The 24,570-nt window shown below is 49.5% G+C and overlaps 1 protein-coding gene across 1 annotated transcript; it reads left to right on the top strand.

The window, feature by feature from the left end:
- The first annotated feature begins 16,461 nt into the window (after nt 1-16,461).
- CCDC177 (coiled-coil domain containing 177) lies at nt 16,462-18,558 on the top strand. The gene has a single exon (XM_007117756.2). The coding sequence runs from the start codon at nt 16,462-16,464 to the stop codon at nt 18,556-18,558; it is 2,097 nt and encodes a 698-aa protein (XP_007117818.2).
- The last annotated feature ends 6,012 nt before the right edge of the window (nt 18,559-24,570 follow it).

The following is a 24,570-nucleotide window of genomic DNA, read 5'->3' as shown; positions in this document are numbered from 1 at the left end:
GTCTGCTTCGGGGAGGTTATCTTTAAAGCGAAGGTTTATAAACACATTTTAAGCGCACTGTGGATAAGCTTCATTTAAAAAGAAACCACGTTATATACTCCAAACAGTCCAAATGACAAGACTTCTAATTTATTTCTTATAAAGTTCAAAGAGCCTACTCTTTATTATTATTCGTATAAAATAATACATTTTTTGTTTTTTTTTTGCGGTACGCGGGCCTCTCACTGTTGTGGCCTCTCCCATTGCGGAGCACAGGCTCTGGACGCACAGGCTCAGCGGCCATGGCCCACGGTCCCAGCCGCTCCGCGGCATGTGGGATCTTCCCGGACTGGCACACGAACCCGTGTCCCCTGCATTGGCAGGTGGACTCTCAACCACTGCGCCACCAGGGAAGCCCAATAATACATTTTTTATGTCACATGTACATGGTACAAAATTCAAAAGGTACCAAGGTGAGAAGTAAAATCAGTCTCCCACCACTTCTTCGCAGAGACAATTGCAGTGACTTTCCTGTGTATCTTTCCAGAGATAGCTCCTAATTTAGAAATTACCAAATATTATCAGTGGTTGCCTCTGAATTATGGGATTAGAAGTGATTCCTGTTCCTTGTTTGTTATACTTTTATACTGTTGAGATTTTGTGCCAATTATTTAACCCCATGGAGCCTCAGTTTCATCCTTGGTAAAAGAGATGTAATATTGTCTGTATGGTGCATGTTTCAATATAATGCTTTTATCCCAGAGTCCAGCCCAGAGCAGGCACCCAAGCCCTTTCCCTTCAGGTGTTGGATCAGACCAAAACACGGCCAGGGTCAGACCCTAAGTGCATCGGTGTGTGCTGGCTGCTGACCACATTTTTCCCCTGGGTACCTCACCTTTGTGGAGGGGTGAAGAAAGTGGGTGAGATTTCAGGGCGGGCAGGGCACAAAACCTCTCCAGGGTTCTTGTCCACTTCCGCCCGCCCTCTTCCCCCTTTATCTCCAGGCAAAGCACTCGTGCTCACAACTCTGCTCCAAGACGGGAGGCCCAGGAGCGTTCCAGGCAGATCCAGGGTCTTGCCTTTGCAGGGTTAAGGCAGCCAAAAATTGTGTCACCACTCTCCTATAAATGCGAGGGACAGGATTGGCTACATAATTTGCAGGGCCCAGAGCAAAGATAAAAATCTGGGGGCCCTTGGTCAAAAATTAAGAATTTCAAGTTGAAAACAGTAAACCATTAAACTAAGGGCAGAGTTATACTAAATGTGGGACCCTGGGAGACTGCACAGGCCTCATGCCCAGGAAGCTGGCCCTGGATGGGACCGAGATAGGCTCTGTCCCCCCAGGAATGTCCTCTGTAGGCCACTCTCCCTGCCACTTGGGGAAGGCGTTCACCAGCATTGCTTCCTCTCCATTCTACACCTGAGAGGATTTGCAAGAAGACTCAGACCTCAGAAAAGATACTCAGGGTTCTGATGGAGGTCATGTCCACCTACCCAGACAGCCAACCACATGCCCACACAGAGCTTGCTGGTTTTGCTCTCTTTTGCACAGTTTGATCTCTTTGCCATCTTGAAGGTCTCAAGGTGACGTTGCTCAACATAGTCTATACATGTGTTTGAACATGAGTGCCTTTAGGTAGAGCAAGCCCGTTCTCACACAGCCACGGGCCCTCCGCTCTGCATTGCAAGCACCTGCTCTAAGGATTCAATTATCTGGATGGTATCCGACCATTTTTTTTTTTTAAACGGAAGGCCTTACACCTCATGAGTCGTTTTCAGTCAGATCTTCTCTGGGAGGCATGAGGAAGGTATTCTCCCACAACTGGCTCCCTCTCTAGGACTGTTAGTCTTTGAACATCTTTGCAGAGATAGCATGGCTTTGAGCTGATCTGGATTTTAAACCTGGTTCCACTAATTAGCCGGGGTTATAGGACTTCTCTCTTGTAAACCAGAGCTCACTTCTGCTGATTCATTGATATGCATCAAACATCTTTAAAACACCCATATCCCTAGTTAAATTATTGTCTATCCTTAACAAGAAATACTATGCAACTATTAACATGAATGAGGAAGCTCTTTATGTAATGATAGGAAACATCTCTAATTTATACTACGTAAAAAGGGCAAGATGTGTTTGTAGTATACCAATTTTAGTTTTCTAAAAAAATGTGGGTTATATAGACATATATCTGATGTTACACTCATCATCTCTGGAAACATGCACAAGAAAGCAATTTTGGTGCCACTGAGTGGGAAACTGGGAGACAGGAGTCTCAGGTAGACCTCCTTTTCACTGTATATTCTTATACCATCTGAATTTTTTTTTACCACTTGTACATTTTCCTGTCTAAAAATAAGAAATTTAATACAATAAAAAGTAAAAAAAAAAACAAAAAAGTCCACATCCTTTATCCCAGTAATTCCACTTCTGTAACTCTATCCAAATGAACTAATTGAAACTATAGACCAAATGATTGGCACAATCACTGGCACATTTATAAAGAGTGAAACATTAGAGATAAACAATGTCTAATAGGGGAGCGTTTAAATAAACGATGGTAAAAATAAGTGATGGAATTTTATTCAGACAGTAGACGTTTACATAAAACATCTGATGCCAGTGTATAGTGTTTATGACATAAGGTTAAACAAAAGAAGGGTGGTGTTTATTTATCAAACATTATGTAACTTTGGTATGTGCTGGCACTATTTTTAGTGTTCACAAATAATTAGCTAGTTTACACCTCAAACAACTCTATGTGGTAAATACTAATATTATCCTCACCTTACAAATGAGGTAACAGGGATAAGAGGTGGAGTGCTTTGTTTACGGTCAGACATCAGATGAGGGGCAAAGCCAGGATTCAAGCCCGGGTCGAGGGCCCCAGAGCCCACCCTCTGACCACTCCGCTTCACTGCCCTCTAGACGTGTATACACACACAAACACGCACACACAGACACGCACACGTGCGCATCAACAAAATTGCGTGTCTGCACAGTATGCTCTCACTACATCTTGTAAAGTCTAGAAAAAGTGTTACAAGGAGTTATGGCAAATGTTATCGATGATTACCTCTGGATAATGGAATTAAAAGTGGTTTTTTTTCCTTCTTTATACTTTTTTTCTACTTTAGGGAATGTCTGCACAGATTCATTTTATCAGCAGAAAAGAACAGAGAAAAAGAAATCGGATTCCCTTAAAACTCCTTCCCACGGACCCCAGGTTTTTCTGGAAACAGCTCCTATGCCTCCCCAGACATCTCCACCTGGGATAAATGGTTTCTCTGGCCCATCCTGCTCACTGCCCCAGTGTAGCCATCATCGAGGTAAGACAATCTAGTTTGTCTGTTAGGGTCCAGGTAGGGTCTGACCAGTGCCAAGAGCAGAGGGCCCATCCCCCGACTCTACCCCCCTTTCCTCAGAGCAACTTCAGATTATGTTGACTCTACCAGATCAGCTGAGACTCCAGCCTCTCTCATGCCAGCCCAGTTTAGGCAGTCTCCTGGACTTAGGCAGCTGCTGTGCTGAGTCCAGGTACAAGACTCTACATGTATCCTAATCAATTTCTTGAAACTCAGTCCAGAATCACAGCTCCCTTGGTACCCAGTAAAGTCTGGTGCTCTGTTTCTCGAAGGTGCCAAACCCACTCCGCCTTGCGGTCTTCCCCCAGGTCCTCCCCACCATGGTTCCTTTTGTTACAGATGTCACTTCCTTAGAGACATCTGCCCTGACCATTCAACCTGAAGTGGCCCTCTCCTTTTATCCCACTTTATTTATTTATTTATTTATTATTTATTTATTTATTTATTTTTGGCTGTGTTGGGTCTTCGTTTCTGTGCGTGGGCTTTCTCCAGTTGCGGTGAGTGTGGGCCACTCTTCATCGCGGTGCGCGGGCCTCTCACTGTCACGGCCTCTCCGTTGCGGAGCACAGGCTCCAGACGCACAGGAGTAGCTGTGGCTCACGGGCCCAGCCGCTCTGCGGCATGTGGGATCTTCCCGGACCGGGGCACGAACCCGTGTCCCCTGCACTGGCAGGCGGATTCTTAACCACTGCGCCACCAGGGAAGCCCTATCCCACTTTATTTTTTATAGCACTTCTGTGAAATCATCTTTTTTAATTTGTTTACTTCTTTATGCCCATTCTCTCCACTAGGATGTAAGCTCCAAGAGAGCGGGATCTTGTCTGCTTTACCTCACATACTGCACGTGGAAGGACCTCGATAAATATATGTTGAATGGATGGATGGATGGATGGATGGATGGATGAACAAATGAATGAATCCAGTTTGTCAGGGCTGATGTGAGCTTTAAAGGGTTTTCCAAGCCCATCTCACCACTTGCTAGCTGTGTGACCTTGGGCATTTTGCTTAGCCCCTCTAAAACTGCTTCCTCACCTGTCTGCTGGGGACTGTAATAATCCCCACTTCTCCAGGACTTTGACCATTAACTAAAAAGTAAAAATTATGTGACAGGGTGAAAAGTTCCTGGCATATAAATCTAGTTACAGTTATTTTTATTATTTCTCTGCCCAGATTAGTGTCATCTTTAATCACCCCGTCTACAGCCAAGTTGTGGATAAAACCCTTGAACAGCATTCGGGAGGGCACTGCCACTAGAGATGAGAGCAGAAGGCTGGAGTCTGACCGGGAACACGCTTCCCCATCCCATCCACAAAGGGTGTCCAAGACCTCGCCTTTGATTGCCAGTGTTGCCCTGATCTGCCAACCTAGTCAAGAAAAGGAAATAAAAGCACCCTGGTTCTGTTCTTGGTGATCCTTCTTTTCCTTTTGAGGCTCACAGACCATTTGTTGGCTGACCTCACCCAGGGCTGATCTCACCCAGGGCTGATGTCAAGTTCACTTTTTGCCCTGGGCTGGGCCGGGTCGTGTTGCCTGGCAACAGAACACCTGCGTGTCCTAGCCTGGTCCCCTGGGCGGCCCAGGGCTCTGGCCTCTGGCTGTACCAAAGCAAGGAAGACAGGCTCCGGGGGTTGCTGGGTTGCTCTGGCGGGGAGCGGGGCAAACTAAGGGGTGCAGTGATGGAGAGAAGGAGAGAGAGGAGGGAAGCCACTTATGATTTCCCAAAACACTGGGCAGAAAGTGCCTGAGATGCTCAGTATTTGGAATCTGTTCTTTAAAAACAGTTCCTCTGTATGCCTCCTTGAGTAGATGGCAAGTGCTCCTTGAATGGACATGTTCTCAGCTGTCATCTTAGGGAGACTTCCTTGGGGAGAAGGAGACTCTAGTTCCTGCAGCCACTGGAGCAGAGGGCCACAGGGGCTGAGCTAGGAGGTTTGGGAGGTGAGGCTCCAGTAGAGCTGTGTGACAGGGAGCTCTGGGTGGGGGGTATCCACCTGGAGTGCCCCACAAGTGGATGGGGAGAGTGGATGAGCTAGGGGTGGAAGGATGGAAAGGTTCTCTTCTCCCTACACACTTGGGCCCGGCTCACTCCCATTCATCTTTTTTTTTAAAAATTTTTTTATATTTATTTTTTATTGAAGTACAGTTGAATTACAATGTTGTGTTAATTACTGCTATACAGCAAAGTGACTCAGTTATACATATATATATATTTTTTTATATGCTTTTCCATTATGGTTTATCACAGGATATTGAATTTAGTTCCCTGTGCTATAAGGTAGGTCCATGTTGTTTATCCATTCTGTAGAGACCAGATTGCATCTGCTAATCCCAAACTCCCACTCCTGCCCTCTCCCACCCTCCTCTCCCTTGGCAACCACCAGTTTATTCTCCATGTCCCTGATTTTGTTTCTGTTTCATAGATAGGTTCATTTGTGTCATATTTTAGATCCCACATATCAGTGATATCATATGGTATTTGTCTCTTTCTGATTTACTTCACTTAGTATGATCACCTCTAGTTGCATCCATGTTGCGGCAAATGGCATTATTTTGTTCTTTTTTATGGCTGAGTAGTATTCCATTCATCTTTTATGTCTCTGTTTCAACGTCACTTTCTCAGGGAAGCCTTCCCTTCCCCCAGACTAGGGTAGATGCCCCTGCTCTTCCCTCTCATAGCCCACACTCTTTATTCACAGCCCTCATCCCTTGTTGCAATGTGCACCTGTCTCTCCCTCCACCCCAGCCACGAACACCGCAAGCTCTGTGAGGGCAGCGGCCACCTCTGCCTGTTCACTGCCAGTCCCAGCACCTCACCCCGTGCCTGCACACGGAAGGCACTCAAGAGCATGGAGTATCAGATGAAGGAGTAAACGAGTAGAAGAAGGGACAAACAGAACAGAAGGGCACTAACAGAGGCCTTGCTGCCCTGGTCATTTGCCTCAGCCTGCCTGGCCTCCCTGGTCAGATACAGAGGACTTGGGAACACAGGCAGGCTGACGTTCTGTTTCCTATGCCCGGGCAGGGGAAGCCAGTGTTTCCCAAAGATTCTTGTTGTCACTGCTCCGCCTACATAATGAATAACAGCCACTCTTCTCCAAGGATGAAGTCATTTCCCTGGGATCGACATAAAACCCACAGGAAGGAAATTAGCATTCATTGCACACCTACTATGTGCCAAGCCGTTGTGTACCTTACTTGACTCTCAAAACAGCTCTGCAAAGCAAACAATTTCTGTTTTAACCGAGGCTCAGAGATGTTCAATAATTTGTCATGTTCATAAAAAAAGATCTGAAATGTGGACAGTTGTGTGCGTGGCCCTGAAGCCCATGCCAAGTCTCGGTGGAGGATGGTGTCATGGTGAGCCTTAGCCCCGAGTGCTGCTGGGAGTGCCCGTGGCTGCCTCTCCCTGCTTGCCTCTCAAAGACCAAGGCGATGATGGGGAGAGCCTCCCCAAAAAGGAGGAAAGAGGGGCAGACTATGAATAGAGAAATGAGACCAAGTATGCATCTTGTCCATTTATTCCTCAAACCTTTTGAGTATCGCTGTCAGGCACAGGGGTCTGGGGACAAAATGTCATACCTCCTCCTCACAGAGGTCATTATCTAGTGGGTAAACTGAATAAGAAAATCAGACATTACACTTTAGCAAAATTAATGTTATTAGATCACTCATTCTAATTTTTAAAATACTTGAATTTCTCTACAATAAAATGTTTAAAAATACATATTGTAGCTCCATTCAAATGCAGTGCTCAGGGTGTAGAGAAAACCCGGTAGAGGGGTGTCCAACCCAGACTGGAGGGCCAATCAGGGAAGGTGTCATTGGGGAGAGGACATCTGAGCTGAGTTTTGCTAGACAAGAAGGAATTCGTGAGGCGAAGGGGCAAGAAACAAGTATTGCTGGCAAAGGGCACATGCAGAGAGACGCCGAAGCATGAAATGCCATGGCCTGCTGAGAGAATTGTAGGTACCAGTCAATTCCTATGGCCAAAATGAGGAAGACATTTTCTTCAAGTTCCCTTGTAGAACTGTCCCTCAAGTGCATTTGACACCCCTCAGGTTTTAGGGGTTTGGTGTGGTGTTTTTAGTCCTGGTTTCTCACTTTAGAGGACAGCACCAGAACCACCAGCAGGGACTTCCCTGGCGGCGCAGTGGTTAAGAATCCGCCTGCCAATGCAGGGGACACGGCGGGTTGGATTCCTGGTCTGGGAAGATGCCACATGCCACAGAGCAACTAAGCCCGTGCGCCACAACTACTGAGCCTGTGTGCCACAACTACTGAAGCCCATGCGCCTAGAGCCCGTACCGCATTGAGAAGCCCGCGTACCACAACGAAGAGTAGCCCCCGCTCGCCACAACTAGAGACAGCCCGCCCGCAGCAACGAAGACCCAACACAGCCAAAAAAAAAAAAAAAAAAAAAAAAAAAAATCACCAGCAGATGAACAGAGGAGGGGCACCACCTGGTGGCCAGAGTGTGGAGCGTTCCCTCCTCAAAACTTGCCTTCAGTAAACAAAACAATCCTGCCTGCCGTTCAGCTCTTTTAAAGAACTGAGCATCAGGGAAATCCTCTGATCTCCAGCAACAAAAGGTAAAATAAGTAGAGGGCAATGTTTCCAAATGGAGCTGAGGAACTGAAATCCAAGTTAGAGGCATAAAGGAAATTAGCCAAAAGAAAGCTTGGATTTGCTTGTCATTTCATCCAAATTTAGTAACCATATAGTGATATTATATTTGTGAAGTGTTTTTTTAAAAATATTTTCTGCTTTTCTGGCCTTTAAACTTATTTTTTTAATTAAAAAAAATTTTTTTTGGCTGCACCGCTCATCAGGTGGGATCTTAGTTCCCAGGCAGGGACTGAACCCACATCCCCTGCGTTAGAAGTGCAGAGCCCCAACCACTGGACCACAAGGGAAGTCCCTATTTGTGGAGTGTTTACCATGTGCCAGCGACATGGGTACACTGTGCTATGCGCTGAACGTATTTCCTCTCATTTAATTCTCAGCAACAACCTTATAAGGGAGATACTACTATACCTATTTTATAGTGAACAAAGGGCAGTTCAGAGAGGTTGACTAACTCTCCCAGGATCACACAGCCAGGACACAGACAAGCTGGGATTTGAACCCAGGTTTGTGGACTCAGAAGCTCATGCTCTCAACCAGTGGGTTAGACGCCTGAGGGATATGGCCATTAAACAGGTCCAAAGAAGAACTCATCATATTGGCCCCAAACTTCTTCCTCTTCCTCCTGCATTCCCCATCCCAGCAAATGGCACTACTCTCTGCCCATCCAGTTGCCTAAGCCAGCATCCTGAGAGTTTTGACCCCACACCTAATCACTCTCCAATTTATGATGTTCATAAATGTCTTTAACATTTTTCTATTCTGTCTTCACCACTGCTGCCTTAGTCCAGGCCAGGGCCATCTCTTGCCTGATTTGATGTTCTCCCAGCAGTCTCTCTCCTTCCCAGCAGTCTATAATCATCTCTCCCATTACAGACTGCATGACGATAGGGCTCCACCACTATAATCCCAGTGCATAGCACACAGTAGGGAACTCAGTCAATATTTGAATGCCTGAAGATAGCCTGGAATCATTATTTCCATTTCACCGATGTTACAGGCTGAACTGTGTCCCCTCAAAACTCATATATTGCAGTCCTAACCCCCAGGACTTCAGAATGTGACTGGAAATTGGACCTTTAAAGAGGTAATTAAGTTAAAGTGGGGTCATTAGGGTGGGCCCTAATCCAGTATGACTGGAGTCCTCATAAGAAGAGATCAGTCCACAGAAAACACAGACAGAGGGATGACCATGCGAGGACACAGCAAAACGGCGGTCGTCTACAAGCTGAGGAGAGAGACCTCAGAAGAAACCAAATCTGCTGACACCCTGATCTTGGTCTTCTAGCCTCCAGAGTGTGAGACAATAAAGTTCTGTTGTTTAAGCCATGCAGTCTGTGGTATTTTGTACAGCAGCCCAAGCAAACTAATATAGTCAAGAAAGGAAATCATTCTCAGAGAGGTAGAAGGACTTAGCCAACACTGGAAGGTAAGTAGTAATAACTAACTAGTAACACACTCAGTAGTAATCCATTAATCACATTCTGTCTTGTGATCACTCTTTTATGTTGTTTACCGACTCTTATAACTGACTGATCTCTGGTATTATTTAACTTCTTGAATATCTGGGTACTGTTACTTCAACTGGCACCCAGGACCAGGACGGTCTTACCCTTCTCAGTATTCCCAGACTTCCTAGCTCAGCTGGGTGCTTTTTAACAATAACTTTTCAATGCATTCTTTGTTCTGTGTGATTGATTGCCACATCTGGATGGGCAACAAGGAGCTTGGTGGAAGAGTCCTGATCCTCAAGAGAAACATGCAAAAAAGGGGCCACCATTTCCAGTAATGGAATATGACTCATCTCTGAATCTCCAGATACAAACATCAGGATGACTGTCTAAGACATTGTGGAAGGCAGTGATGCACAAGGTTTGGTGTTAGAACTTCCGTCTTTTAAAAAAGGAGCGTGTGTGCGTGTGTGTGTGTGTGTGTGTGTGTGTGTGTGTGTGTGTGTTGCCAGAGAGCTGGGGGAAAGGCCTGTGGAAACAGGAGCTATACCTTCAGAGTAGCGCCTCTGAAAACAGAAGGGGACCTAAAGCACTGTGCAGGCAGGTGGCTTCCTGCCAGAGACAGACAACCCAGCAAGAGAGGCAGAGACTGAAGACAAGTCTGGCTCCTGAGCAGCAGCCCCTCTTTTGAGTAGACCTATAAACATTTCATAGTCAAAATGCCCAGGGGGCCCCCGGGGCCTGGCCATACTCAGGAATGAGGACACTTCTCCGGTATCATACAAAATGGAATGAGTATGGCCCTTCCAGAAGTGAGAGAAAACCCCACTAGATTAATTGTAAGACTCCCTCTAAATTTCCTTGCTGACGCACCTCCATGGTTTAGTGCAGGTTGGGGTCTCCTGTCCCACAGGACAGTCCTCAAACATGAACATCACCTGGTTAAGATACTTAACTCTAAAAGATTCATCCAAGTGGCTAATAGCTCAAAATATCTTGACAAGGCCAGTTTCATGGGACATACAGTGGGCAAAGTAGCACCAATGAGACCCCGTTCCCTCTCGCTGATGCGTTCAGCAGGAGGGCCCACAATGTACCAGGCCCTAAGCAGCTGGGAGCAGCAACAGACACGGCCCTGTCGTCCCATGACTTAATAAGTCCCTGCCACCTACACACCAAGCTGTGTAACTGAGCTAGTGGGCTTTGGGTGATTATTTATCTACAGGAAATTTTTTTTCCTTCTTATTTTTTAATTTCCCACTCCGATGAACATATATTATTTCAATAAAGTATGAAAGAGAACACTTTAATAAATATTACCTGTACCTGCTGGCTTGTTTCATAAATTTCTTCTTAAGACCTTAGTCTCAAGCATTGGGAACCGTTACACTTTACACTGTGTATTACCCTGTGTCTAATCAGGAGACAGAAACCACGCAGTAATTTAAACAGAGGAAGCTTAATATAAAAAGTTACTAAGCTATGAAAAGGGAGTAAATAAAAAGATATAAAGAGAACGCTCAAAGGTTCCCTAAGGCTGAGGGAGAGTCCTCAAGGAAGGACAACTTGGAAGGGGAGCCCCTGCCTCACTGGAGAGGGTGTGGTTACAGCCCACTGGGTTGCAGAGAAGTCTGGGGCAGAGCTGCTTTGCGGTTGTTGGGCGAACAGGAAACAATCATCATGGGCACAGGTGTACAGAGGCTGGTGAGAGGGAGTAGAGGGACGGTACAGGCTCAAGGCTCAGAGCACATGGTGTCCGCCTCAGGAAGGCGTGGGAAAGTGGTCAGCAGGCCTGCACCAGGCCTGCGAGGTTGCCAAGGGACTGCTCTGAGTATGCAGCTGGAGTAGGGGGGCCACAGGATAGTCCCACACACCTGCACCACTCACTGTGGAGCAGGAGGAAGAAAAAGCAAAAAGCACAGCACACAGGAACCAAGAAGAGAAGCCTCCTTCCTCCGGCAAGGACCCTGCAGCTCGCTCTACTGGCAAACCTTAGCACTGTGCTCGCTGTCAAGTAGAAAATGCTTATAGACCACTATCCCAGAGCAAGTACTGATGGGTGAATCTGGAGGTATAAGGCAATAAATTCATAGCCGGCACAAGCTGTTATCAGTAATTAGCATAAGGGTTGCCAAGCTTTTTCTACAAAGAGCCTGATAGTAAATATTTTAAGCTTTCTGAGTCATATGATCTGTCAAAACTGTTCAATTCTGTCATTGTTGCATGAAAAACAGCATAGACAATAAGTCAACAAATAAGCCTGGCTTGTTCCAATAAAACTTGATTTACAAAAATACCCAGTGGTTTTGACCCACAGATCATCATTTCCCAACTCCTGATTTAGAACTTTAGATTGAATCATCTCTGTTCTGTGAATGGGATTACATTGAAAGGAAGGGGGTGATGAATGCACAGAGCTGAGGTGGGTGGTAGAGACTAAGAAAAAGGAATTGAAATGGAGATAGTGTCTATGTTGTATTTTTTTGGTCCAAATTAGATGAGCGCTATGTACTGAGTGTTTGTGTCCCCCCCCACCCCCCGCCAAATTCATATGTTGAAACCCTAACCCCCAATGTGATGATGTTTGGAGATGGGGCCTGTGGGAGGTAATTAGGTCATGAGGACAGAGCCCTCATGATGGGATTAGTGTCCTTATAGGAAAAGACAGGAGAGAGCTTGCCCTCCACCCTCTGAAGATACACCAAGATGGTCATCTGGAAACCAGGAAGTGGGTCCTTACCAGACACTGGATCTGCCAGTATCTTGATCTTCCCAGGCTCCAGAATTGTGAGAAATAAATGTTTGTTTTTCAAACCACTCAGTCTATGGTAATTTGTTATAGCAGCCCAAACTGACTAAGACAGTGAGCTATTATATTAAAGGATCTAACGGGGTACTTAATAAATGATTATCTCTAAGGGTCTTTGCAAGACAAAATAACAGTCCATATTGTGCCTTCTTTTCAGGAAGCTGAGACTCAGAGAGGTTAAGACACTTGCCTCAAATCACAGAGCCTGGCTGAGCCAGAATTTGAATGATTAACCTGTCTGACTCTTAAACCCACCGTGTCCACTACCCCACTCATAAGGGACAGGTGGGTGTTCCCAAACTGGGCTGCTTTAATAAAGTTGGATTTAACACCCTTGATCTTTGGCAGGCTGGGATTCCCGATCTGGAGGAAACCAATGCTTAACCTGTGTGAAGCCCATCTCCTGAAATGTCTAGGGCACGTAGAGATGAGAGGTGAGAGATATCTGACTCTTCAATGGCACCCCATGGATTGCCAAGTCAGTTTTGCTGAATTGGCTGGCTAGGTCACTGTCCTATTTTAGGGCCCCCTTCCCATGACCGCTGCTTCCACGACCCTCCCAGATGAAGAATCGTTTCTTAATCAAGGATGGAACATTTGTTGGGCTTTCCCTTAAAATCTTGCAGACACTACACGTGTCCTTATTCTGATCACACCTATTAGATGAGCTTTATCAAAATAAATAGTAACAATTTTATCACTGTTTACTGAAATGTGTTGGTCTAGGTACTTCGCATATAGTCCTTCCAGTTCTGACAACAACCCTGAAAGGTACCTAATACTGTCTCTATTTAATGACAAAGATGACATTTACATAGCAGACATTATTAATCCTTGAGGTAGGCAATTTAGTGGGATCTTCTGTAAAGAAGGGAAAACCGAATTAAAGAGGTTTGAAGAGGTTGACTTGCCCACCCCACTTATCTCCACCTGAATCCACATCTCTCCAGATGTTCAATTTGGGGTAGAAATATAATACATGGGACCCACTTCAGGGTTAGACAGAGTCAGGTCCAAATCCCAGCCCCATTTCTTACTGGCCATCTGACCAATTGCTCCTTTTCTCTATTGAGAGCAATTCATGGCATTTTTGCATGTCTTGTAAAGGCTTTTATTCTGGACTACTTTTCAAGGATGTTTGCGCAGCAAACATCCTTGGAAGACAGAGATAGAGTCTCCCTCCACGTCAGGGGGAACATTTGTTTTCTCCCAGGATAATAAAGATAATGCCTCCCTCTGGGGCAAAGTTTAAACAGGTTTGCTAGCAGTCCCCTTTAAAAGGGTAGGATCTACTAAGCTTAGGGTCACTCAGCTGTGACACAAACCCATTATATGTAAAATATCTATCTCAGCCCACCTCTCCATTGCCCCACGGGACTTGGGGAGCAAGGGGGACCAACAAGAACATAAACCTCATGCTGCCTGCTGTACCATGAGTAACAAAGTCCTTTGTTTCTGACCCATGAGAGTTTCACGTCTTCTGCCAGCATCAGTGAACCGATGGCAGGCTAACTTGTTAGCACGTAAGTAGGATAAAATCTCAAGCCCTTCACAGTCTTTAACACTCTCATCCAAATGTCAAAAGAGTCAGTAACTCTCACTTTCTCGTCTCCACTGCACCTCAGCTTCCTGTGGTTTGGCACCAGCTCCTAGGACAATACTGAAACTATTTTTGCCGACGTCACCAAAGACCCTCTCACTGCCAGTTTCAGTGGGTACTTGATTCTGGCAAAATCTTTCTGGACCTCTGCAGCCTTAACACTAGGAGCACATACCCTCCTTCTGAAGTGCTCTACCATTAGATCCCATGAGACCACACTTGCCTGCCTGTCCTTATTCGTCCTTTTCATGGGGTCCTCTTCCTCTAGCAGCCCCATCAATGCCCTGCCCACCTCCCTATTGCTCTGCCTGCCCTCCCTGGATGATCTCACTCACACTCCTGGTTTTAGGAACTTCACATATGGTGATGCTGTGCTAAACTCTAGCTCCAGTCCACACCTGTGACACAACTTACCCAGCCACCTGCTGCGGGGCTCCACCTCAAACTCAAGTGATCCTAAAAGGAACCTAACCTTCCTTGGCCCTCCACACCACCCAATCCTCCTTCTTGGACCCACACGCTCAGTTTGTGGTACACCCAGCCACCCCATCGCTCCAGGAAGTCATCCTTGCCCCTTCACCACTCCTCACACCCCAAGCCAAGCTCCCTTTGCTTCTTCTACTCTCTATTTCAGGAATCTGTTCACCCTTACCTCCCACCAGACCCAGGCCTCCTACTGTTGTTCCCTCTCAGGTCCCAATCCTTCCTGCCTTGGGTTACTGGAGTGTCCAGCTAACTGGGTTTCCTGCCCCCCTTTGGCCCTCCTATAGCCCTCACCCCATGGTTGCCAGAGTTATGTTCCTAAAGTATAAGCCAAATCACGTCATTTCCCTGCTTTAAGCCTTTCACTTGCTCCTTGCTGCCTACCTGACAATGTCAAGGTTATTAAGGACAGAGTTCACAGTGCTCTCTAAATGTTATGTCCCACCCACGCTCCAACCCCCTCCCTGAAATATTCCTTCCATCTGTCTGCTGTGGCCACTACCACTCAAACTGGAAGAGGTGGGGAGGAGGTATCTCAAAATAGCACTCATTAACTGGTACTGACTGGTTTTAATTTGTATTGTCTGGAACCAGGAAGTCCTAAAATGTTGCATTAAAAAGTAGGCACACATCTTCTGCTTGCCTCAAACCTATCTGAATGTGTTTGGTTGGTTTTTCTTAAAAAAATAAAGTCATGGTTTGGATCAGGAGCCAGAGTTCTACCAAATTATTGCTATCAAGTTTGTTTGCTTCTCAGGGTCGCCTTGAGAAGGAATGAGCTATTCCTTTATTCTACCTAGTTAAGGTGCTGCTAGAACAGGGTTTGCTGATGAGAGAGAATATATATACATCTCCCCCCCACAACTTCTTTGCCCTATAAGCAAGCAAATCAACACCCTTGAGCGTCCACCAGGAGGCGCCGGTGGGAGGGGCCGTCCAAAGACCTGCGGTACCTTCACGATTGGAGAGGCGGCTGGATGCAGCAGCGATGGAACCCGGCTTGCTTCCTTTTTCAAGAATCAGTGTGAAGGAAGGGAGCAGAGCTGCGTTATTTTAGGGAGACCTTGTCGCACTCCCCCTCCCGCGGGTAGGTAGCGTCTGGGGTGTGCGCGGGCCCCATGGAGAGACGCTGGCGTTGGCTGCGGTGGCAGCTGGGGCTCCTATCGCGGCTGCGGCCGGCAGTAATCCGACCCCGCCGACGCAGGGACTGAAGAGGCGCAAGCGAACGCGGCAAGCTGCGAACAAAAGCCCGCCGCGCGGGACGTGCGGTAAGCTAACGGGCCGGGGGACCCGGGAGCGGACGGGCTCGCTGAGCTCCAGTAGCCCAGCTGGATACGGTGGGGGGACTCGGAGGACATCTGGGGGCAGGTGTCCGAGCCTAGACTGAGGTGGATGGCGCTTTTAGCATGGACTTAGAGAGGATTAGGTGCATCCGGGAGGACCCAAGCTCCTTCACCATCCCTGGCAAACACCCGGTGGGGGGGACGGGGGAAGGCGGGCACAGCTCCTAGCAAGCCCGGTCCAAGACGCAAGAGCAAGAATCGATCACCCGTCCCAGGGAGGTCTTTTCGGACTGAGGTATTTCTCTGCGCCCTTCCATCACCCCTGGGCCCCGCGCCTGGGTCTCCTTTGGCAAATGGAATTCAACCATAAACTTCTTCCCTAGGCAAATGGGGTGTTCACAGCAGTGCACTCTGGGGATGAACAGACCTCTTCCTTTTTGTTCCTGCAAAGCTGCATCCCCGGTCGCCCGCCTAAGCTACAAACAAATACGCTAATCCTCCCGGGAATCCTCCAGAGCCTCTCTGGTCGGCTACTGCCTGCTTCTCGATCTTTTCATTTTAACTCGCAACAGGGAGGAGACGCATCTAACGGGCCAGACGCCCAGGGGAGCCTGGCCACAGGCCTCCACCCAGCACTCCGGCGCTGAGGGAGACTGAGGCTGCTCTCTGTGCACCCTCCCGCCCGCTGGGGTTTCAGGGCATCGGTATTATGATTTACATTCCACCGGGCCTCTGAGCCTAATCCCAAAGCGGATTAAGTTTGGGGGGGGCGGTGAATATGAACGGGGAGGGGGAAACTGTTTTCAAATGTATTCTTCGATGTCCTCCCTTGTCATCCTCAGAGCCTCCACAAAGGGACAGGGCTCAGCCATGGTGGATCCCGTACCTGAAGAGGAGAAGGCGGGAGCCGAGCCCGGAGGCTCCGGAGGGGACGAAGCCGCCGCGTCCGTGCCCCCTGACTCCCAGGGCGCCCCGCAGCCCGCGGCGTCTTCGGCCTCGGCCTCCGCCGCGGTGCCCCGTAAGGCTGAAGTCCCGTGCGCAGCAGAAAGCGGGCGGCGGGAGCAGTCCCCGCTGTTGCACCTCGACCTCTTCAACTTCGACTGTCCGGAGGCCGAGGGCAGCCGCTACGTGCTGACCAGCCCCCGCTCGCTAGAGGCCTGCGCCCGCTGCGCCGTTAAACCTGTGGAGCTGCTGCCACGGGCCCTGGCGGACCTGGTGCGCGAGGCCCCCGGCCGTTCTATGCGAGTGGCCACTGGCCTGTACGAGGCTTACGAGGCGGAGCGGAGCGCCAAGCTGCAGCAGTGCCGGGCAGAGCGCGAGCGCATCGTGCGCGAGGAGAAGCGGCGCCTCTTCACGCCTTTGGGCCCCGCGGTCGCCGCGGCCTCGGCCCCTAGTGCGGGCAGCAGCAGCAGCTGCAGCAGCGCCAGCCTCCCGGCCTCGCCCGCACCGCGCGCCGCCCGCAAGGCCTCCTCCAGCCCGTCCCCGGCCCGGCCCCAACCTACGCCCGCGGGGTCGCGGGCAGGTAGGAAAAGCCACTCACTAGACTCCCTGTCCCGCCGGCGGGAGGGCGCCCTGAGCTCCGAGTCAGGCGCGTCGTCGTCGTCCTACAGCGGTGAGAGCCTGCGGGAGCTGCACTGGCCGCCGCGGGCCTCGGCCAGGAACAGCTGCCCGGCGGGGTCGGCGTCCTCTGCTCCCAACCCTCTGGGCCGCCCATCCGCCCTGGCCCTGGTTCCCCTCACCGGCCGCAGCTTCAGCCTCGGCGACCTGAGCCACTCGCCACAGACGGCTCAGCACGTGGAACGCATCGTGCGCCAAGTGCGCGCCGAGCGGGGTCTGCGCGCGGTGCCGGAGCGCGACCGGAAGATCGCGGCGCTGATGCTGGCGCGGCACCAGGAGGAGCGCCTGTTGCTGGAGCAGCGCGCCGCGGCCCACGGCCAGTGGGAGCAGCAGCGCGTCCGCGCCGAGCAGCGGCGGGAGCGCGAGGAGCGCGAGAAGCAGCGCGCCCTGGAGCAGGGCCGCCGAGCCTGGGCCGCGCAGGTGGAGGAGCGGCGCGGCCGCCGGGGCCGCGAGGAGCGCGAGGAGGCGCGGCGGCGGCAGCGGCAGTGCGAGCGCAGCGAGGAGCGGCGGCGGGAGCTGGCCGAGCGCCAGGGACTGCTGCGGCGGGAGCGGGCGGAGCGCACGGCACGGGAGGACCGACTCCGCAAGCTGCAGCAGGAACAGAACCTGAAGCAGCGGGAGGAGGGGCTGCAGGAAGTGCGCGAGCGGGCCGAGCAGGTGCGCAGGGAGCGCGCTCAGCGCGCGACCCGCGCCAAGCAGAGTCAGGAGGGCCAGCTGCAGCGAGAGAAGCGGGAGCTAAGCCGGGCGGAGCGGGCGCGCCACGAGGCGTTGCTGCAAGGCCGGGCCCGGCTGGAGCGCCAGGAGCGCGAGGGCCTGCGGAGCTCCTTGGAGGCCAGCTTGGGCCGCGCGCAGGAGAACTACGAGCAGTTGGTGGAGCAGCGCACCCGGGAGCTGCGCGAGCGGGCCCGACGGGAGGAGCTGCAGGGCCGGCGGGCCAAGGAGGCGGCCGAGCGCAAAGAGCGGGAGCATCAGGCACACCTGGAGGCTCTGGCCCGGGTGGGCGAGCGGCGGCTGCAGCAGGCGGCGCAGGCGGCCGAGGAGGCGGTGCAGCAGAAGGCGCGGCGCGTGGGCCAGAGCCGGATGGAGAAGGAGCGGGCCCAGCGGGCCAACAAGGAGAAGGTGGAGAAGGACGAAGACTGCCGCCGGCGGCAGCTGCTCCAAGCCATCGGTCGCAAGCTGGAGCGCAGCGAGCAGCTGTCTCGGGACCGGCGCAGCGCGCTGGAGAGCGCCCGCTCCACAGCCCGGGCCTCCTTCCACGTGCGCGAGAAGGTACGCCAGGAGACCAACACGCGCTCCTTCGATCGCATGGTTCGCGAGGCCCAGCTGCACGCCAGCCTGGACCGTAAATGACCGTCGCCGTGCGGTGGTCAGAGTGCCACGCTCAGCCTCGCGGGGCCTCTTTTGGCCATTGACCGGACCGTGGGAGTCCCCAGTCTGGGCGCGGCACCGCAGCGTCGCCAGGCTTCTGACCAATGAGGCAATGAGAGGACCGACGTGTGAGACCTTTCAGTCCGCCGCCTCTGTTTTTAAAAACTGACTTCGTTTGGAAATGACATAGCACAGTCTTTGACCACATCCAACCTTGGTGGCTCCCGCACCGGTCCTTTGCCAAGGTTCCCATTGTGTCTGTTGAGTTGGAAAAGAAAAGAGCTGGGAGAAGGGGGCTGGGTCGAGGCTGGGGGAGGGGAGGGCAAGGAGACAGTGCAGAGGTGACTGCCCCCTCCTGCAGTAGTCACCCAGGCATCTTTCACATACTGGTGTCTGAGGCGACTGCGGGAACTGCAGTGGACGAGGCATCTCCTTGGCTCCCCTCCCTCTTTTACCATATGGCAAGTTGCACAAAGCTTGGAGGCCTTGCAGAAAAGCACAGCTCTTCCAAGGTATTAGGCCACACTCAAGTGACCCAAAAGCTATTCATTTTTGTGCGCTAGACTTTTAATCTGCCTCTTGCGCAAATTCTGGTCTTACTTCTGATAGGTTTTCCCTCGATTCCGCTAGGTTTTCTAGTTAGACAATCATCTGCAACTAATGATCAATTTGGGTTTTTTCCCCCTCATTCTCCCAAGTGACACAAGAAATCAGTTGGTTTGGTGATGCTGTTTAGCTTTAGTGGGAGCCCCCATCCCTTCGGGGGAGGCGGATTCCTTAGGCAGCAGTGTTTCCCCCGACTGAGCTTTCCTGCAGGGTATTTTCAGGGGAGGCAGTGTCTGATGGCCACCTCCCAATGTGGAGCCCACTCCTCGCAGACAGCAGCCATGCCTTAAGAAGCAGAGCTACCTTATGTGCCTGCCCAGGCCAATTCTGCCTCAATCTCCAGCCCTGGATGCAGTCCCAAGAGTAGGCCCCAGAGAGTCTGGGGTGTCGGATTCCCTCTGTGAAGGAATCATCACAACTGCTCTGAGGGCAATTACTTTACTGTGGTGGCAGAAGAGCTGGAATTGCCTCTTTGCTGTGAGGGTCGTGCTCACTGTGGTTGGCAGTGTAACTTCCTCTCCTCTCCTTCCCCACGTGAGGAAAAAGAGAATCTCCCTCTGACATTTCTGCGTCCCTCTCCCCTATAACTGAAAGTATTTAGTCAATCTCTCCGTGCCTCACCTTTCCTATTGGCCGGATGGGGCCATCAGTACTCTTCTCCTGGTACCTCAAGATCTCCCGGATCCAAAGCACCGCCTCGGTATTACTTGTTGGTCTTCTTTGTGCCTTTCTTGACCTGGAGTTGGGAGGCAGGAGGGCTGCTGTTGGCCTAGTTTGTTTCTGGGAATATGGATTCCTGGCATAGGAAGGGGCAGTGCGTCGCGGACCGATGGTCATTTAGCCTCTGGGGGAAAATGCACACAAGACTAGGCCACTTTCTGGTCCAAAAAGTCCCATTCAGTTGTCTTCCGGCAACTTTAACCTCTAGAGTGCTTCCCTTCCAGGAAGCTGGAATCAGCCCCCAGCCATGTCCACCCAAGGACTCTACCTTCATCAAGGAAGGTGGGAAGTAAAACATTTCTTTTTACATTAAGTCAGGATCAAGAAATAACAGTTACCAAAAAAAAAAAAAAAAAAAGAGGAAGAATCAGGGTAGAGAACTACTCTGCTAGACATATTTCATGTATATTCTGTTGTCCCTAAAGTGTCTGGTGTTACACACACACACACACACACACACACACACACACACACATTCTGTTAGCCCCCCCGACCCCCCGCAATCAAATGCCAGCAGGTACAGGAGTATTGTGTAGAAGGAAGCAGTGCTTAGGTGTTACATTTCAGATGATGTGAAACCAGAAAAGGAGCTGTGCCAATGCTTACTGCTTGAATGGGTGAATTTTTCCTAAAATTTTCATGTCGGTAACCAGGTTGTCAGTGAGCTATAATAATCGGCCTTTCTGTGAGTCAGGGGCATTTAACTAAAAACGTTAATGTGATACTGGTTCTTACTTTGTGGTTCCTGATTTGATAGAGGGGCCTTTGAGGCCTTAATAGAAAGTTCCACCTAAAACTCCTTCCTTCCAAAGTATATGCATTCATTTGAGAAGGACACAATCTGCCTTTTTGGATAAGGCACTGAAAGGTACGTAGGTGATCTTCCTCGGCCCTTTAGTCAGTTTGTTTTCTGACTTCTTCTGGGTGACTTTGGGTAGATCAGCTCTGTGTGCCTTGGTTTCCCCACCTGTAGAATGGGGATCATGATTTCTGCCCTCCTCACACAAACACTGAGGATGAATGAGAATCAAAGTGGTGCTCTCAGTTCTAAGACTTTGGAACGGCAGGTGCAATCACTGTAAACAGGAAGGATCATGTGACTGCACTATGCCTAGAGTGTAATGTACCATCGTGACCTAGTGCAGAAAGGAATGTTCTCGAAAAGCACATTGTGGATCATAATGCCACATGTGATGCAAAGGCCCAGGTCTGAATGTCACCAAATTAGATGTTTGCACTTAGAGAAAAGCACAGTGTAAAGGAAAAAAACTTTGGGATCCTTTAAATATACGTATATAGCTAAGAAGAATTCAAGCAAAACCAGAAGCCAAACTTGGTAATAATAAAGAAAGGTTCTTCCAAGTGTCAGACCATCTTCTAGAATGTAGAGCATCTCTGTATTCTAGGATAAGTGGTCATGTTGCTTTTTGAGGAGGAGAAATTTCCAGGATCCTTTTTTGTGCCCTTTATTTATAGTCTTCTCTTTGAAGTGATGCCAGAGAGGAGGAGTGTTTCTTATTCTGAAATGCAGCGAGAGAAAATCAGAGGGATGGAGGACGGTGGGGATGATGGATGGAGAAAGTCTTACTTCTCCTGATGTGAACATTCTCACAACTGCCCAGAATTTGTCTCCGTGCACCACGCTGGAACTTCTTACTCTCCAGGAAAATGCAGCCTTGACATGACCCCAGGCCTTCACATTTGCCCCTTGCTCAGAACAGAGGGAACGTGAAGTGGGATGAGGAGGAATGGAAAGGGTTGGAAAAAGGTTTAGTTTGGTTCGTTACCAAGGAAACAAGCAGGACAAAGCCATTTCAGATGGAATCATTGGTGAAGCTAGCCCAGTGTCCTGCTCGGGCAATGACCAGTGCCTACACCACATCTGGACAGGAAGATGGAAGTTTCCTTTCAGAAGCACACAGAGTGTGAGTCTTCAGTGGAAGCAGTAAGCAGGATTTTCCTAAGGCAAAGAGTCTGTAGGGGAGTGAAGGCACGTGAGAATGCTGTTTGTGTTCAGGCCTTTCTGTAAAGCCTACCACTTATCATCCCCCTTCCTTTAAAAAGTCCACTGAAACAGAGGAGTGATCAACTCTACATAAGGGCCTGTATCTTATTTTCCACTGAATCCCCTGCAGCCCATGGTTTAGCACCTCGTATGCGGTAAGCACATAAATACTGGATGGAGAGAGGGATAGACGATGGATGGATGATGGACAAAGAATGGTAACCAGAGGACATCTCTATAGAATGGATTGAATGGAGGCCTCCATTCATTTGTCAAATTAGTATTGAGCTGTATGCCAGGCATTGCTCTTGGTGCTGGGGAGACAGAGTCCCTCTGATCCTTGACCCTGGAGAACACCTATGCTGCAATGTCAAGAGATGAGCAGACCCCTCTGTTTCCCCATTGGGCCTGACTACCTTCCCATCCTGGTATCCAACCACAGGCAAACCTGATGGTCCTTCAAGCACTAATTTCAAGGCTTTTCAGTTTCCCGGGGACATGCAGTCTGCCCACCAACCATCATCCAGTCACTGGTGTTCTCTTTCCCTCAGAGGAGCCTTGATTAATCAGGTCAAATTCATAAGGTCATGTACTTAATCAGCTTTAAATTACAGTAAAAAGAGAGAGAGATTAATTACCTTCAAGGGCATTATCTGTGTTGCCTTTAACAGAGGCAGCGTAAATAATGATCGTCAACATAGAGGACCAAGCCTCAGGCCGTGCAGAGTCCCAGATCACCAAAACAGGGTACCACCTCCATCATTCGACTGTTCTTGCTGAGACAAGCACCTCCACACTTCAGAAGCATTTCCAGCCTTAAAGTCCCAACAGAAAGAGATTTCTGATTAGTCCTAAATTGATAAGAACGTTTAGTGAACCAGAATATCCCACTTCTTAAAGCTTCCAAGTGATTGAGCTTACCCCCAGGTTGCTCCGTAGACTTGTCTTTTTCCACCGTTTGACTGCATCTCTACCCTGCATGTCCCAGGAAAACGTTAGGCAGAGGAGCATAAAGAAATCTGGCATTTCTCAACACAGCCTGGAAAGGGGCTGTCAGAGACCCAGCAGACAAGGCTCTGTTCTAGAAATGTTATTTAGGCCTTAGATGTGACACACTGGCTTTGGGTATCTGATGCAACACCTGCAGCATTACGCCTGATCACATGCTTCGGTCACGTGACTCTACGCAAGAGCGCTTCGTCTGCTCACGTACACGCTCTGTTCCACGGAGCTCTGGTGCTCCGGACACGCACTTCCTCCCAGCCCCTCATACTCTCCCTGGTGCTGCTTTGTCTTCACATAGGTCGGGGCTGGGACAGAGGGTGCGGTTAGTAGCAGGTGTTAGGATATAGAAGCGGAGGCGATTTCTTTCTGAGGAACACTGGTAATCACTGTTCGCAGTATTGTTACTTCCTGATTCATCAAATGCCGTCATGTCGGTATTTGAGCACAAAAACCTAGTCCGCAGTGATTTTTAAATTAGCTGCCACTTTGAAGTGTTCACGCCTTCCTTCCTCTCCACTAGTACAGTATTGATGGCATGTTTTTGTGTCAGACACTTGAACAATTCACAGGACTGTCAGAAAGATGATCCATCTCTACTCCTGTGTGGAGTGTACACGCGCATGCACACACACGCTCCTACCCACCCCAGCGTCAGCGTTCTTGCAGAGCGAGGGGACGTGTATCCATCTCATTCTTTCAGAGAAGGGTACGCTCTGGGAACGATGAGCTGCCCCCTGGTGGGAGTCCAGTGATTCCACCTATACCTCCAGTTCCAAGGCTGCTTCAATCTCTGGCTTGTGAGCATGGTGTCCCTATTTCCCAATTCCACCACCGAGCCGCTCACATGCGTGACAAAGGATTTTCATGTTGCCACTACACCTCTTCCCCCTACTTAGTGTGAGAGACTGACTAAGAAATGGAATTTGGATGCCAAAATGTTGACATTTGGAACATCTCAGTGTGACAGAATGCTTGATATCTACAAAATTCTGAACATCCGGTCCGTGTGGCTACCATACCTTCAAGGCGAAGTGTTTGGCAAAGGAACAAGCTTTGTTGACTTATTCAAACTATTACCTACTATTCCACAGGCCCCTCCTGTCATCTGTAAAATGAGGACAATAAATCCTACTTGGTAGAGAGTTACTAAATAGAGTTGATGCTTGGAAAGCAGCACAGTCCTTGGCAAATAGCACTCAATTTGTGGATACTGTTATTCTGGACTTGGGAAGGTGGCAAAGGAAGCAATGGGGTAGGTTGAACTTTAGCCAGGTGGTACTGGTGGACCCCAGGCTCTGATGGCAGCCCTTTGCAGTTGTATGTATCCCTTGCTGTGTGGCAATCCCTCAACCATTCCAAAGGAAGGGGCTCTGGAATAATGGGTCCCAGTAATGTGTCATAGTCTGGGGCGGGGGGGGGGATTACCATGTTTACCAAATGTCTGGCAATAAAATTGATGTATGATGATAATTTTTGAAATTTTATTTTAAGACTTGACTAAAATGACAAAATGTTTTTAAATTTACATCTCTTTCTTGGGGAAAAGAGGGTGTGCTGCTGTCTTGGTTAGACTCAGATGCTTTGGTAACATCTTTAGCAGAACCAAGTAGAAGAGGGTGTGGGAGAACCACTGTTCTGGGGTGCTCTGGTAATGCAGG

This window comes from Physeter macrocephalus, chromosome 11, assembly GCF_002837175.3.
Source record: "Physeter macrocephalus isolate SW-GA chromosome 11, ASM283717v5, whole genome shotgun sequence".
Taxonomy (NCBI): Eukaryota; Metazoa; Chordata; class Mammalia; order Artiodactyla; family Physeteridae; genus Physeter; species Physeter macrocephalus.
Note: the sequence above shows the minus strand (reverse complement) of the source record. Positions and strands in the feature narration are given on the sequence as shown.

Bases quoted from the DNA above. Each gene is read 5' to 3' on its own strand.
- CCDC177 (XM_007117756.2), top strand. From the start codon at position 16,462: ATGGTGGATCCCGTACCTGAAGAGGAGAAGGCGGGAGCCGAGCCCGGA.